Source organism: Echeneis naucrates, chromosome 1 (genome assembly GCF_900963305.1).
Source record: "Echeneis naucrates chromosome 1, fEcheNa1.1, whole genome shotgun sequence".
In the NCBI taxonomy this organism is placed as follows: Eukaryota; Metazoa; Chordata; class Actinopteri; order Carangiformes; family Echeneidae; genus Echeneis; species Echeneis naucrates.
Window position 1 is genome coordinate 24,546,170 of NC_042511.1, and position 16,076 is coordinate 24,562,245.

The 16,076-nt window shown below is 39.7% G+C and overlaps 1 protein-coding gene across 1 annotated transcript in view; it reads left to right on the forward strand.

Annotated features, from left to right (window-relative positions):
• The window catches only part of ctnna2 (catenin (cadherin-associated protein), alpha 2), a 265,719-nt gene that overhangs the window by 4,149 nt on the left and 245,494 nt on the right, over positions 1–16,076 (forward strand). The window contains exon 2 of the mRNA XM_029497289.1: positions 15,272–15,378. Coding sequence (XP_029353149.1) covers positions 15,277–15,378 — 102 coding nt within the window. The 5' untranslated portion in view covers positions 15,272–15,276. The remainder of the gene's footprint in view (positions 1–15,271; positions 15,379–16,076) is intronic.

Below are 16,076 nucleotides of genomic sequence, written 5' to 3' on the forward strand. Positions count from 1 at the left end.
GATACTCATTGTGGAATTATGCTTTGAACAAGCTGCACAGTCGGTATGTTCTGGCTGAGATAAAATTTATAGTCCTGCAATTGTTTTGTTTTTTTCCTAGGTATGAATGCGTGTTGGAAACTCAGACTGCAAAGGTATGGTTACATGCAGGTCCAGTGTTTGTGATTAGAAACATCTGAAACAGGATTAATTTTATAACAAATATCGCACTATTTCTAGTACACCGTAGCATAGTAATGTGCTCGAGGTGTGGACGTTATCATTCTTGAGGTGAAGTGAACAGGCAGTAGACGAGCTCCCTAATTTAACTGGGGGGGGCTCCCATTTCTTCAGGTGATCGGAATCTCCCAGACGAGCAAAGCAAAAGCAGCTCTCTTTACAAAATTAAAGTTGTTCTCTGATAACAACTTTAATTAAGGGGTGAAATTACCTGCGATAAAGTTGAAGTCGTATCAGTGGAAAACACACGGCAAGAGAGCAAAAGGATTGGAGCTCCTTAGAAGAGAGTGTGTGAAAAGTCTCAATTCACAGTGACAACAAAGCATTTACACAGCTGATGTTGATCACCTGAACAGCGGGCCATGTCTCAGTGTTAGAATCCCTGTTATTCATGTGGACTGGGATGGCCTGAGCTGTGAGCATCAAAGAAGGTCTTGTCAGGGAAGGATCTGAATGTCCAAGTCACTTTGAAATTCGTAGTCATGGTAAAAAATTGATTCACTTCGGGGTATGTCAGTGATCTGGCAAGGCTTGACTCTTTGTCACTGGAAGCTGAGATAATGATGGCAGGGCAATGTGCCCCTTAATGTTAAAACAATGAAGCGGTAGTACAGTGTTTGGTATTGGGATTTGTGGAAATGACTCTGATGCTTCTCCCTGCTGGTTACTGCACTTCACATGAACTTGTTTTCCTTTGTCAAATCAAAAGTCTTCCCTCAGGGCGATGGTGATTGGAAATATGTTCCTGTTTTTACAAAGTGAAACAATTTCATATACCTCATGTGACTGAAGTTCTGAGGAAGAAAGACATGGATGAATTTTTTTTGGTCCATAGAAACAAACTTGGTGGATCTTGTGTATGTCACGTCAAAGCTTCAATGACTGAGCACCATCTATGCACTACAGTGAGCTGTGGCTAAGTTGTGTGCAACACAGAGCTCAGGTCCTTCCTCACTGCCACAGCACTTGTTTCTGCAGCTGAGAGAGGTCATGTTTACACACCGCTGGTACTAGAAAATTTTGTCTCTTCTGCTGCAGTGACTATTTCTTCAATTGTGCCACTGTCTTGTTTTGGTTCCATCAAAAACTAGTCTGTACAGAGTCTCACACCAGTCTTTCAGTTTTTTCAATCAACCCCCCCCCCACTAAAAGCGACATCTGGGACCAAATATTAGCCCCCCCACCCCAATCCCCTCTCAGTGTGTGTGCTATCTTGGGGTATTAACTTTTCTATTGTTAGGTGACTGCTTTTCTTCTCTCCTCTTACAGAAAATCTATATGCTGACCAGGGGCGATTCTAGGATTTGACATCCAGGGCTTAGTTTAGAAGAATGGAACTGGAGGCTGGGGACATCTCATCCAGCCCCAACCCCCCCGCAAGAAGTTAAATACATGCATTTATAAAGCTGACAATGAACCTCTTAAGTTAAGATAGATCTCTTCTATAAATAAAACTGGGGTGTTCAAGGCTTAGAATGTGGCAGCTGCCTGACAGTGCATACATTTTTCAGTATATTCCACTCTCAGAAATCATATGTTTGTAAAGCTTGCCTCCCAACACTCAATCCCTCCTAAAAAGCTGCTATTGGCATTATTGTGTTGTGTCTGAATAGCTGAAAAATATCACCAATGTGGGCAGCTGTGGCAGTAGCTCTTCAGCTGACTCAAAGTGAATATTGGCATTAACCAGGACAGACAACTGACTGACTGGAATAGTCTTCTTTTTCTTCTAACTCCTAGCATTACCTTCTGAATTTACAGATTCTGTAGTTTTAAATTACTTTTTCAGTCATTCTTAAAATGTATACTTAAATACAGATTTTTTTTCCTTTCTATCATTTGAAAGGGAATACTCATTTGTTGTTTATGAGCCCTAGTCCAATTAGAGCAATTGATGAGTATCATTAAATTTAATGGTACTACTACTTTTACTGACACTGATGTCAATCTGAGACATATACTATGCCCTTGTCAGTGCTTTTTTTTTAAAGAGAAAACAAATCTTTGAACAAATCACAATCGTATATCACAGGACTTTTTCTTCTACTGTGCAGTAATAATGGATACTGCTGTTTCCATCCGTACATGAAAAAGAAAATTTAACATTCTGCTTTCCCTCTCTGCTGTTATCACCAAGAGCAGGATCAGGGTCTGTGTGTGTGTGTGTGTGTGTGTGTGTCCAAGATAGTGCTACAGCCAGTGACATAGACCTGACTGGAGAGTGGGTATACAGCTGCTACATGACTGGACCGTGGATGTGTGCCAACCGTAAGCTTAAGGCGACACCTGTTGTTACAGGCAGCCAACTGAGCCGCTCTGGTTTCCCGGCTGCTTGGGAGCTGCAGGGGAGCAGAGGAGCACTCCTCAGAACTGAAGCTGGCCTCCATTAGGGCAGATAAACTGCTACCATCACATATGTCGTTACTGAATAACTCGCTGTCAGACATTCCCTAATTCAAATAATTACCGGAATTGTTGAAATTGTATGAACACATAATGCCGTAACGTTAACACAGGAAAAAAGGAGTGACTCAAAATGAAGCTTCATACTGAAATACTGGTACGATTAATTCTACATATCAAACAGACCATTAGATATAAAGACGTGCCTCCAATAAGAAATATTTTACTTTCTGCAGTTAATGGTAATAAAGCTAAATTACAGCCTAGATTGGCTGCAAACAGTCTATCAAGGCTAACACGGATTTTTTTTTCCAGAATAATAATTTGAGAAGTAATTGTTCTTGAAATCACAACACAGTCTTTGCCTTAGCTTCATATGTTTCATGATTTTATTGGATAATATAATAAAATCAGGATTTGACCATTGACTTTATAACTAAGTTTTTACCTTGTCCTACCTTGTTTTTAGACATTGAGGAGATAATTTACAGCTTACAAAACAGCATTTATATACATTATTCAAATCCTTATGTCTGTTGTGGGATTGTAAACCTGTAATCAACCTTCATTTGACCAATTTGTCTTGAGTTAATTCCACCACACTGGTTAATAATGGCTTTGATATCATGAGCTAATCCTTTGACAACGCACGGTAACCCAGTTGTGTACTTTCCTTTCCTGAAAAGTCTTGCCTGCAATTATTTTTCACAATGGGCGTTTGAGTGAATTCTGGGTTGTAAGTTTCTTTCATTATTTTTTTTGTCACCTCAGGAGTGCTAATGCAATAAGCTCTACACATTGTCACCCAGGTGAAACACGTGTATGGAGTGACTGTTAGAAACCTCTTTGATTTAACAGTGCAGAAAATGATTGCAGCCACCACAGGTCAAAATGAAAAATTTTAAATTTGCCTTGCATCAGTAGTCTTTAACTAACAGATGCTAAATTGCTGTTTGAAAGGATTGCACTGAGTGATGAGCAAAGCAAAATCTTGCCCTCAAGGCAGGAGATTTACAGAGAGATTAATGAGTACAACTCAATTAGATGGGATGGTTTTCATAGTATTGACTGTGTGTGACACATCTTTGTATTATCATGAAAATGTAATGTAACAAAAAAAATGTTTTTTAATGACACATGAGAGTTTGTGTAAACAAGCAACATAGATTTATGGTTTCTCACCATTAAAGCCTCCCCGCTTCCTTCACATCACCATAAAACAACAGCACAGCAGATTTTTAGAGCCATTCTATATCTTTGCCTTTTTTGGTGCTTTGGTGCTGATGATGTTTGTTAACATATTCCTGTCAGTGATCAGTAGAATTTATTTATGGGAAAAAACAAAAAAAACCCACAAACTCAGCTTCTTGTGTTAGTAGGAGATCAAAAGCTCCAAAGGCCATGCCTAAGTAATTAACACTGTTGTTATACACTTAATCAGTTTGACACAGAAGTATGATTACAGGGGGGCAAGCTCCCCTGCTTTGGCCATTTACTGTTGACACAGATTCTGCACTCTGTAGTTGTGTTAAGAAAGAAATTGACCTCTAATAACACTTAAAGAGGTTATCTTACAAATAAGGAGATTATAATGTACCTTGCAAGTATTCAACAATTGCTTTATACAAAATAATCATACATTTTCAGCTTTAAGTTCTTGTTTTTTAACCTTCAGACTGAAGAGGGTGTCTGAAATCCTCTTCGTATGCAGACTACAACAATTACTTAAACACAGTGGAAATACATAAGAACAAGATGTTATGACGCTAACTGTCTGGATATGTCTGCTAGTCAAATTCAAACAAAAGACGTTTCATCTGAGTCTGATTTAGTTTTGTTTTTTTTCCCTCTGACATGCTTGTCTGTTGCCAGTCGGTGAGAGTGTGTGTTTCTTAGCGTAGAGGTGACCACTCTGAGCTAATGCCACTTAAAAACTAACAAATAACTAACATTACTGTTTTTATACTTCCTCGAGCTGCTGATTTTAATGCACAACAAACATCTCAAGAACTCCTGATTGCGGTGCGGCCCCTTGTAATCTTCATGATTGGCAATGTGGGCATGGGATAAGGTGGGATCCAGATTTGTTTCCACCCCCAGCTTGCTGCAATTACTTTTTTTTTTTTTGGTTTGTCATAGTCCACATCAAGATCAGAAAATAATAACAGGAGTATTTAACCAAGTTGAAAGTGTGCAAGAATTTGAACACTGTAACTAATATTCAACTCAGTGATGCTAACAGCGTAATTAAACATCTAACAGGACATTACTTCATTAAACAACAGAATTTTTTCATTCAATGTTTTCAGCAAACAACAAAGATGACGTGTCTCACAGAAGTGTTAGCCATCGACTGAAATCTTGGTGAGACCAACAGGAATAAGGCTTCTGCTCAGGATAACATGTAATGCTTGTAATGAATATCACTTTTCCCCATATACTATTGGATTCTAAAGACTTATGGCAGCAAAACATATTGCGTATTTCACAAGAGCATAATCTAACTGAATACGGTTCTTATGTACAGTTGCTAGCAAATGATGTTAAGTGTTTCCTGTACTGGCACTCTTTCTCACTTGGCCACAGAAGAGAAGAAATTTGTTCATCTGAGTGCCACGCTGGTTGTTTTTCATGCTTTATCCCAGTTGGTTTTTTAAAAGCTGATTCTGGCTGCTGTGTGTGTGGGGGGGCGTCGTTGACAAAATGTTATACTGTTGTGTGGTCGTGCATTGGGAACTTAAAACTTCATTGATTTGGCAGGAGTGATGAGGAGAATTCTTCCTGATGACAGTGGATAACAATGTCTCTTTGGTGATGACCAAGTTCAGCAGCTAACCTACTTTAGTCCTCGACCAGTGTTGATTTTATTCACATTTCCCTCATCTGTTAGCCCTGTTGTTGCTAAGGTCTTTTTTGAAATGAACAAATGTTTGAGGTGTCCTGATACTGCGTTCTTATGGATGCCTTCAAGCCCTAGAGAGGCAGGTGTTTTCAGAAGATGGTATTGTTTTAAGGTTGTGTATTCAACATTGCAGCGTATGCATTATGTTTTCAAAGAAGCTTTTTAAATTCCTATGAGACAACGGCTGCTGTGAGAATTTCACAGGTTGTGCTCTACTTTGATCAGCCTATTTTGGACGCTCTGAGAACATGGCTCTGGAGAGCAGCGATATGACAGGTTGAGCCTTGACTTCTGCTTTTAGAGACTCCCCCCACTGCTCGGCACAACTCTGTGTGCTTAACTTGCTGTGAATCTGGGTCAGTGCAGTGTTGGCATATTAACTTTCCATAATGACAAATGACAGGGATTTTAGTCACAAAGTTAGTGTCATATGCTAAAAGAGCTCTGATGCCCATTTTATGCAGTGCAAGCAGAGTTTAAACTTTTGAGTATTTTTATCTGTGACAGATATGCGTGTATTTGCAAAACTGCAGGGCAAAGTCTGCTCTGTGAAGAAAACCCGCCAACATTCACCATTACAACAACCATTTCATACGGAGAGTTTATAGTGAGAAAAATGATTCAGCTCAACCTAAACCATCTTTCCCTCCCAAATCCTGCAAAACACATACTGTCCTGCAGAATTCGGCTCACTCTGTTTCTATGAGGAAACCCAGTCAGAAATCAGAATTTGTAATCCCTTTGAGTGTTCCTAAAATGCTCCCTTTCAAGGACTGTCTTGTTGAGCTCACAATTTCTTTTTGCAATCTTTTGTCATGTTGTCTGTGCTTTCGTAAAGAACTGCTTCATGGGGAGAAAGCTTTCCCTTAGCAACAACAACTGCTTTTAGTTTAGGGTTTACATTTCAAAAAACATGTATTTGAGCATCAACATTGTGATTGTAGCTTTACTTTCTTATGTATTTGTTCTGTTCTGTAAATTCTGTGGACAGTAGATGTTTAAATACTAAACCATGCTTGCTTTAAGACTTGCTCTGACCTTATTTCTCCACTACTCTGCTTATCGTGTATTAACCTCATTTGTTAATACATTCATGGTAGTGAAGTTAATCCATGCCAACGCCCACTCACAGAGGGTGTCTTCATGTGGATGCTGCTTTAAGACCACCAGATGAGATATGAGATGAGACATTGTGACTGTCAAAGGGGAGAATTTAAATCACATTGTAATGTGGTGTATTTATTGAGCTTCTATTGAGAAGCCGATTTATTTTTTTTTTTTGTATTTTAGCTCGACGTGTGAATGAATCATGAAAGTGTAACATGGGCTGACATGACTACACTTTAATCCTAATTTGCATCCAACTCTGCCTCAAAATACACATGCTAGAAAAAAAAAAAAAACTAGAGGGTCACAAACACAACCTCATTGTTAGAGGTACAAATGCTTCAACAGCTTGTGGCCTACTGTATGGTCATTTACAAAGACCATCCAAATTTAAATGTTTGTTTGCTCATCCTCTATGGAGGTCCGGGCAGGCTGGAGCTTTAGCCAGCGTGCGGTGACCTGAGCAGGCTACCAATCTGTCATCTGTTAAGACACACAAACAACCACATGCACGCATACTGTATTTACCATATTGGGAGTGTATAGTTCTGTGTTTACCTCACCTTCAAATCGCTGTGAGAAGAAACCAAAGTTGGTACTCATTATTATGTACATAAATAAAATATGTTTGTGGAACGATGTCTGCGAGGTTCTTCAGGTTGGAATCCGTAATCTGCTGAGCTCTGAACCGGTAAGAATGTGACTTCCTGTTAGAGTATGAGCATAGCGCAGCAGCAGATGGAGCAGAGGCAGAGGGCAAACAGAATGATGTGTCCCAGTGGAGGAGCAGTTGGTTGGGCGTAGCAGAGTCTGTATTGAGTTAGTAGACAGCACTGGATGAAAAATACCATATTGAAATTGCCAGTGTGTATATATTGCTGTACATTACTGATATGGATGTTCTCAGGTAGGTAAATAGAAAACACAGACAAATAGATTGTTTGGATACAGTGGGGTCCAAAGGTTATATCACTCTATTAGAAAAGTACATAATCTGCAAGTGTGTATGTACTGTCCCAGAATTAAAGACTCTAATGATAACTTGCAGGTCCCTTTAGCTACAAGATAAGAGCCACAGGCATCACATGAGTCAAGGTCAAGGGGTTGGGGGGGGTTAGTTTGTGTTAGTAAGGCTAATAGTGTTGAATCATACAAGTCACTGCGGTGATCTGTTCTCTTCCCCGCTGCAAGCAGACTGTGAGATGCAGTGACTCTAGATGAGAGGTGCTCAATCAATACAAACACACAAACAGAGCCCTGACTCAGCAGAGTATTTGTTTTAACTGTCACCATTGTGTTGAAATGAACTGATTGACCTGCCACAATTTTTTTTTCTTCCACAGCAAAGTAACATCAGGGATTTTCCAAATGTATTCTTATTTACATTAAGACCACCTGATGCTGATAAAGTTTGGCAAACCAGTGCAAATGTCAGTAAAATCAACAATGTAAGCAACAACAAAAAAAAAACTTTGTACTATTATAATACTACTGTGAGATTTCATCTATTTTAGTATTAGTAGAAAAGACACATCTGGCAGCTCATGACTGAATTTCAAGAGCACAGTAGGAAGCTGTATAATCATGCAACCTTCAGGTGCAAAAATGAAAGAAGAAAACGAGGGATGGTAGAACTGAAATATTACTGAAGATGTATTCTTTGCTGATCCCTAATGTGGGGAATTCATTTTCATAAGACTTGCACTTTGTCGATGTTGTTATTTTGTAGTAGTCATGACTTAAATCTAGGTTTTGGGTCAGTGGTTTTGTGCAGAGACGTTCCTTGTGTTCTTAAAAAGCCATCCTGCTACTTTCCCTTTGGGAAGTTGTGGATTTGTACTCAGCAGTGAGTTCACACAAGCTCATGCCAAGGTAACCCTGGTACCACTCAGCCATAGCCAGAAGGGACGATTCCCAGAAAGCAGCTATCCTATTTGATAACTGGGACTTCTTACTGCTTGATATATGTATATGATTTTTTAATTTTTTTTTTAAAGCTGTGTGAATTGGTCATAGTGCCAACAAGTTGTGAACAAATGTGTACCTGCCAAACTTAGTACTAATGGACTATCAGAGGCTGCAGTTTGGTTTGGATCAGTTGCTTTTCTATTCATGAACTCTCATATTGAGTTTGTCAGAATTCATACTAGATTAAATACTGCAATTTTCATCTCTAATCCTACACGAGACTTGGCGCCAACTGATATAAGCACTCATGTCCGGCGGCAACAAATAGTCTATTAATTGACAAGATGGTCACCAGAAAGATAATCTTCAGATTTTCTTTTAACTCTGTGCTTGACAAATGAATTGCTGATTCATAGAAAGCACTGAAGACAGATTAATCTCTATCGAATCATTGGTTGCAATTCTAAATTCACAGCAGGAACTCTTCATGTTTAATTCATGTGCATGGAAATGCTACAACAAGTGAACTATCAGCCAAGTCAACTAAATCTAAATAGATCATTCAGCTTGAATTAAACATTGGTGAATTCAAAAGTCAAATCAACAGTTTAAACACAAACAGAGTTCAGCGGGTACCTGCTCGACTGAGGTAACGACTTTACATCCGTTAGCAGTTGTCTCTGTGCCATGTTGTCAGCGTTATTTCTGAGAAGAGCTGACATAAACACAACCTGCGGTGATAATATTGTTTAATAGGCAGTCAAAAAAACGCCCAAAACAACAGGTATGAAGAAGGGACTACATTAGATGACAAATGAGCTGACTGAGAGGGAATGGCAGCATGTGGCAAGCTCTGCCTCAAATGGCATGCGCACCACTCCCACATTGTTGCCACCCCCTCCTTATTATGCCCAACATATGCTATTCAGACAACACTGACAGGATGTGAAATGCCCGCCCTGATACTCAACCTTAATTTCTCTTGCTGGCATTCACAATTCAAATCCTGTAAATCAGACGAAAAGGACAACAATCATTGTCATTGAAAGTTATTGTAGCAACAGGAATTGTGTGGATGTTTGTGGTTAAAAGGTTTTACCCTTTTCAACTCTGGCAGCGACCTGCTTGTATACTTGAGTACATCATTGCAGTCCTGAAGTCGATAATGCTGGATGAGGTGTGCGGAGTCAGATATCTAATAGAAGACTAGATAGTTTCCCAGCTCTGTTGATTATAAAGATGCTGGTCTAGAGCATCATTATTGCAGAGCTTGTTCAAAGACTCACTGTTTCTCTACCCCTGAAATGTCTCAGAATTAGAGGTCCACGGTCGACCCAGCTCTCTGCGTGTGGCTTGAGACTGTGAGGGAAAACCAAAGCACCTGTAGTAAATCCACGTGTGAGAGACGCAGCTCTCCTCCATAAGCCTGCAGTGCTAACCACCGAGCATCTGTGCTGCCCATCTGTGTGCTTATTCCATTAGAAAGTCTTTCCAAGTGAGAACTCGCACAAGCAACACTATCATGGCTGTAATCAAGATGCTTTTATTTGATGTGCATATTTTGTTGCTCTGGCAAATATTGCATTGCAATGGATAGTCTTCAGGAAGGCAGTGAGATTCATTACCAGTCAAAATGTGTGGACACACTTTCCCATTTAAATGAACAGGAAGGTGTGCCCAGACTTTTGACTGGTGTCGTTGATAATTACACGTCTACTTACTTCTCTCCATCATGTATTAGCTCAGAGGTAAATAAGGAAAAGCAGACACACATGGTCATTTTATATCTCAACAGAGCAGGAATCAGCGCACAAAGCCAAAAAACCTAATCAGCAATACGGCTACAATTAGGCAAGCATGTGTGCAGTACCTTTTGAGGCTATAGGCAGAACTGCTGTTGAATTGGAATTGATTCATTTCATAAACACTGTAGTATTAGAAACAGCTCTCAATATCATATAAAGATTTACTTTATCACTGTAACTCCTTCAGTATAAAATGAGTCAACGGTGCATTAAAGTTCTAATGGAGTCGTTATGGACACTGATGGCGTCCGGGAGTGCGCCACTTTGTAATAAACAGAAGCCATGGGTGCATCCAGCCAAGGAGAGCTGTTGTGGGGATCAGAGTGGGAGGATTAATTTACTAAAGGAAGTGTGCACCACTGCAGACCCGTTAATTATCACACTTAGCTCAGCAGGCACTTCTTAGTCTCATCTCGGGGTCAGTATCAGTCCCCTAGTTTAAGCAAGGTGTCCAGAGAGCAAAAGGTTTTAGCACTTAGAGCAATCAAATCCACAATCCTTGGTCATAATATAAATATTCATGCCATTACATTTAACAAAGTAATGAAAGAATACTTCCTAGAGTTTCTCTGAAGTATATAATGCTCGCATTATAATTTTTCTTTTTCCTCACGTTATATAAAAAATACATGACTTTTTTTGGCTATATTTCAGTTTTTAGCCTAGAGGAGAAGAATGTAATTGTGAATGATTGTGCCATGCTTTCTTTTCCAGACTAAATCCTAAAAACTTGAGCAGATGGCCCATTTTCCTCCCTGTGCATTGTGTTGTTCTAAAACACCGCCGTCCGTACCCGAAAGCCTGTCTGGGGGCACAGGAAATAGTTGGAAGATTTATTCAGAAAATAGATGGCAGCATGTCAGAAAGCGGTGCTTGCCTCCGCTGTACACTGCAGAGGTATTGGCTCGCTATATTGCCTTTACATGTACGTGTATTTATAAAATAAATAAAAAGTACGGAGAAACAGATGGAAGCACTCGTATAATATCATGGTACTAAGATTCATGATTTTCTACAACAGGCCTTTCCCGTACAGTTGCTTTTTAGAAAATACTTTGCTTAACCTTCTTCATCATTGTTTAAATCCAGCAAATAAATAATCCTCTGTCTTCTCTTGCTCTACATACTCACACACACAACAGATGGCAGGACATCTCAGAAATTTCAACAACAGATATGTGATTCATGCTTCTCAACAAAAAAATTAAAATAAAACAGATCCAACCCCCCTGCTTGCTCTCTGGTGTGGGACTGACTTGGAATCTGTTTAAAGCCCAGAGATATCATTCAGGAATGTGTCACTGCCGTCACAAGTAGAAAAGGATCTGAACACCTTGCCTGAGAGGATTTTTTTTTTTCCTTCAGAATTTCGTCATGTTACTTTGAAATCCTTGCAGACTCTCTTCAACTTACTTTTGGTGGCGGTTTTTACTTTTTCCCAGAATTCTACGAAAAGGACCAATTCATCGTAACTGTGGACCAGCTTGAAATTATGAAAGCCTCCGGACTGCACTGCGATCAAGTTGCCGTTTCTGTGTTTGCCCATGTGTGACTGCTCAGCTGCAGATTTAGTCTAACTGCAGTCTAGTTCTGTTAACCATGAAACGCAGTTAGAGGCTAATGACCATCCAGAACGTAGTTCGACCGTCTGTGAGGAACTTGTCCTTGTCTTGTCTTGTATTTGAATAATAGCCCAGTGGAGGTGGAGGCATTGTGTCCCTGGTACAATGGTAGAGAGGCCTTTTAAACCTCTCAGGATGTTGTTAAGTGGGGCACTGTTACCCCACAATAAGAAGGCCGCGGGTTCAGTTCCCAGCCTGGGGCCTTTCTGTTTGCATGTTCTCCCTGTGCCTGTGTGGGTTTCCTCCCTCCAACCAAAAACATCATATTTAGGTTAACTGGGGATTCTATTTGTCTGTAGGCAATTTAGCGGTTGTTTGTCTCTGTGTGTTGTGACAACCCTCTAACCTCTGACTGGCGCCCTGTTCAGGGTGACCCCGCCCTCACCCAGTGTGAGCTGGGATTGGCTCCATCACCCAGGGGCCCGGACACAGATAAGCGGTTGAAGATAGATGAATGGATGAATGAATGTTGTTAAGTTGTGCAGCTGAATGTGCCGAATAAAGACATTACAGATGGCAGCCCGTTTGACTGATCACAGTCTCTCAGCTGTTTTCCCTCCAGCTTTGTTAGAGACTGCATCATACAGAAACATCTCCGCCTTCAGTTGTATTTTGCTTCCCAGTTTATCCTCTGCATCATCACACACTGATTTTGAAGATTCGGTTTTGCTTGTAATGTGACCAAAACAAAACACATATGCAGTTTTGTATGTGTAACAATTAACTTCTTGTAGCTTGGAATAAGATAAAAGACCAATATGAGGAGCCCGTATTGAGATAGATCAATCTCCACCAAGAATAAACTTCATCACATGAGTCAGAAGAGCATCCACTTTCACTGACGGTGATATAATGGTATTGTGCACTCCAATTTGCTTGCCACATTTTGAGTCAGCTGCCATTCAATGGAGTCTCTATTGTAATGTTGTTAGAATTTGTCCTTGAATGAAGTAAACATCATAGAATATTATCAGCAGCATGAATTATATTTCTGTTCAAATAAGGATTATTTTACCCAACTGTTCTTACAGTCCTTGTCCTCTGTGACATCCAGTGTCTTGATTTCTTTGTTTAAAATCATAGCAAATCAAGAAATATGGCAGGAATTCAAATTTAAGAGCTGGGCCCAAAATGTAAACAACGCACAGTTTTTTGTTAGTCAGGAATTGTCGCTCTGAAGGTTATGTTCACTTTTCTTTAGACTGAAAGTGACATTACATTTCCAGTAAATGGCGAGAAGCATTATTTGTTTCAACATATTCAAGCACGGTGTGGATGAAGTTAATTTAGGCAGTGAAGTTTTTTTTTTTTTTACTTTGTGTTTGATCAATAACCAATTCACAGGCCATGATTTATCACTCATTGCTGTATCTTGCCAAAGAAAGATTTATGTCATTGTTTTGATTACATAATATGTCAAGAATATTTTCAGTGTTGCTGTTTAGGAAGATTAATTGTCATGCACCAGTAAACTTGGTGTACCACATCACAGTGGCATTCTCGTATTTTTCACAGTGCTGCTGTTTTTCCCATCAATGACATATTCTTCTGCCTCAGGTGTCTGCATCTTTTCACCCTACGTGCCATCCTCTGTCAGGAAACCTTTAATGCCAAGAAGGAAAGCTGCCAAGCTAGTCTTCAAAAAAGATGGGCTGTCATAGGCATCATTTTCTTTGCATGTTACACTCAACTAATACCTAATTTGCTGATGCTAAAACACACCATCTGAATACTCCCCATAATGTCTTTCTGACAGCAAACAGATGCAGTCTACTGTCATATTAATTCCATAACAAAAGAAAAACACAAATTCAACATAATTAACACAGACAGTGGTGGAGAGTGCTTTTACCAGACAAAGACTTTTTTACCGCCAACTAATTTAATTAAACACGAGTAGCTATGGCTGCTAGTGAACCCAACTATAGTAAAACTGCAGCTTTTCATGCTTTTACAGAACGATTTTGCAAATTTTGTTGAAAATTTTCAACATAAATATAAGTAGTTTTTTTTTGTTTTTGTTTTTTTTTTGCTACGATATATTAAGAGCAGAATTTTGGGAAAAAATGTGAAATCATTCATGTCTGTGGTAGATTTTCCTGCAGGAGTGAAAATTGAAATGACTGGTAAGAGGGAAAACCTGTAATTTTAAAAAACATACAAATTTTTGCTCTTGAAAAAAAACAAAAACAATAAAGTCTGGGTTGTGGCTTCATCACCGGTTGCCTGTTCATCCATCTTAACCCACTGTGTGTAGTATTGGGGGCCTCTGGCCCAGATCTGTCATTCTTATGCACATTCTTTATTTCCTTCTGCCTCATTGACTGGGCCATTCCCAGCTGGCCCATTCTAAAATTGCTTACTGTAGAAACACATCCTCTCAGTAACAACAGACTGCTGCCCCAATGCCAGCTGTTGGGCTCTCAGATTCACCTTATGTAACCCCACTGAGCTGAAGGGTTTTAAAAATCTGTCATGGAAAAATATTCCAAGTTAAAAAGCAGATTGTTTGACCAGCTGCAGAACTCACCTCCTCACTTGCTATCAGGAGTATCTGGTCTTACTTCAGATTATCTGAATGAGGTGAACTTAAGTTTAAATTTACCTTTAACTCCTCTTCATGTTTTCCTACTTTGCGTTTTTATGTTTTTGCTCAAATTTCGATGCTCCCAATAATATAGTAAAATGCAATGCTTAAATCTTTTAGACGGTTCCAAATCATTAGACTGCTCCACGGACTGTCTGAAATGATTACTAGCTACACAAATGAAGAAAAGCAATCCATTTTCCCCTGAATGCACTGTACTATATCCTCACTGAGTGAGTTCCAGCCTCGAAACGGCATGTTGTAATGATGGAGTTAATTAAGAAAGTTAATTCAATAAAGGTTTAGGGGAATGGCCAGCCATTTCTGCTTTGCAGGAATTGTTGAACATGCTTAGTTTTATTTGATGGGCAGAGCTGGCATTCTCTGTCAACAGTTAACAGGCACCCAGGAAACCAGGTTTTGGTCCAGATGTCATTATGTCTTGTGAAATTTGCTGCACTGTTTATGCAGATTGAGTTGGCACCAACCTAATAATGAAAATATGCCCTCTGTGAATAACTGTGTGGTTGTCCAGTAATGAATATCCATGACAGGTTAGGTTAGGTCATCTCATAACAGCAGCACCTGCTTTCACTTGACAAAACTAACGATGGGGGGGTCGTCTACATGTACCAAAAGTGAATTTTTACCACTTCATAAAAAAAACCACTCACACTTACTAACATTGATCTGCTCTTTTCCTCCCCTCCTCTAACAGAGACCATGACGACTGCCACCTCCCCCATCCTGTTGAAATGGGACCCCAAGAGTCTTGAAATCCGCACCCTGACTGTGGAGAGGCTTCTGGAGCCCCTGGTCACGCAGGTAGTTCAATTTTCTCTGTTATTCTGTTATAAGAAAAGAGCAGTCAAACCACCGAAGCTCAAAACAAAACAGAATCAGCTCACCCTCAGATTAATTAAAACACATTTTATGATACGTTGCAGAATTAGACAAGAAGTAAATCCAAGCATGTATTCTGTAATAGATTAATGGGAGTCAATAATGATTCTTAGTCTTCTAAAGTCTGCCAGTGTTGTTGGTAATGGACTGTTTAACAAAAGATGCTTGTTATAGCTCAATATGAGCGCAAAATGAATTACTTTCTGGTTGCACTTTGGCTGAATCACTTGTTTCCAAGATGTTAAACAGTGTTGGGCTACAGCCAAGGACCTTGGCTCTTTGCCGCTGAGTTTGTTTGGCTTCCAAGATGAACAGATAGTCATAACAGTGCCATGAAAAACAATAATTTAATAATACGAAAATAAATGTGGAAACATTTAAAGAAGCAAATATACATCAGTACATGCAGGTGAACGCTCAGCAGGTAAATATTTGACTCACCGATCGGCCGGGACATTGTGCCCACTGACAAGTGAAGCAAATTACATCGATTTTCTGGTGACAGGGGCAGAGGCCAGTGGATGGTGCATGACGGCATGTAAATATTTTGCCCTTGAAATTGAGATATTAGAGGCAGGGAAAATGTGCAAGTCTAACAAGAAACAAACTGTGATGGCAGG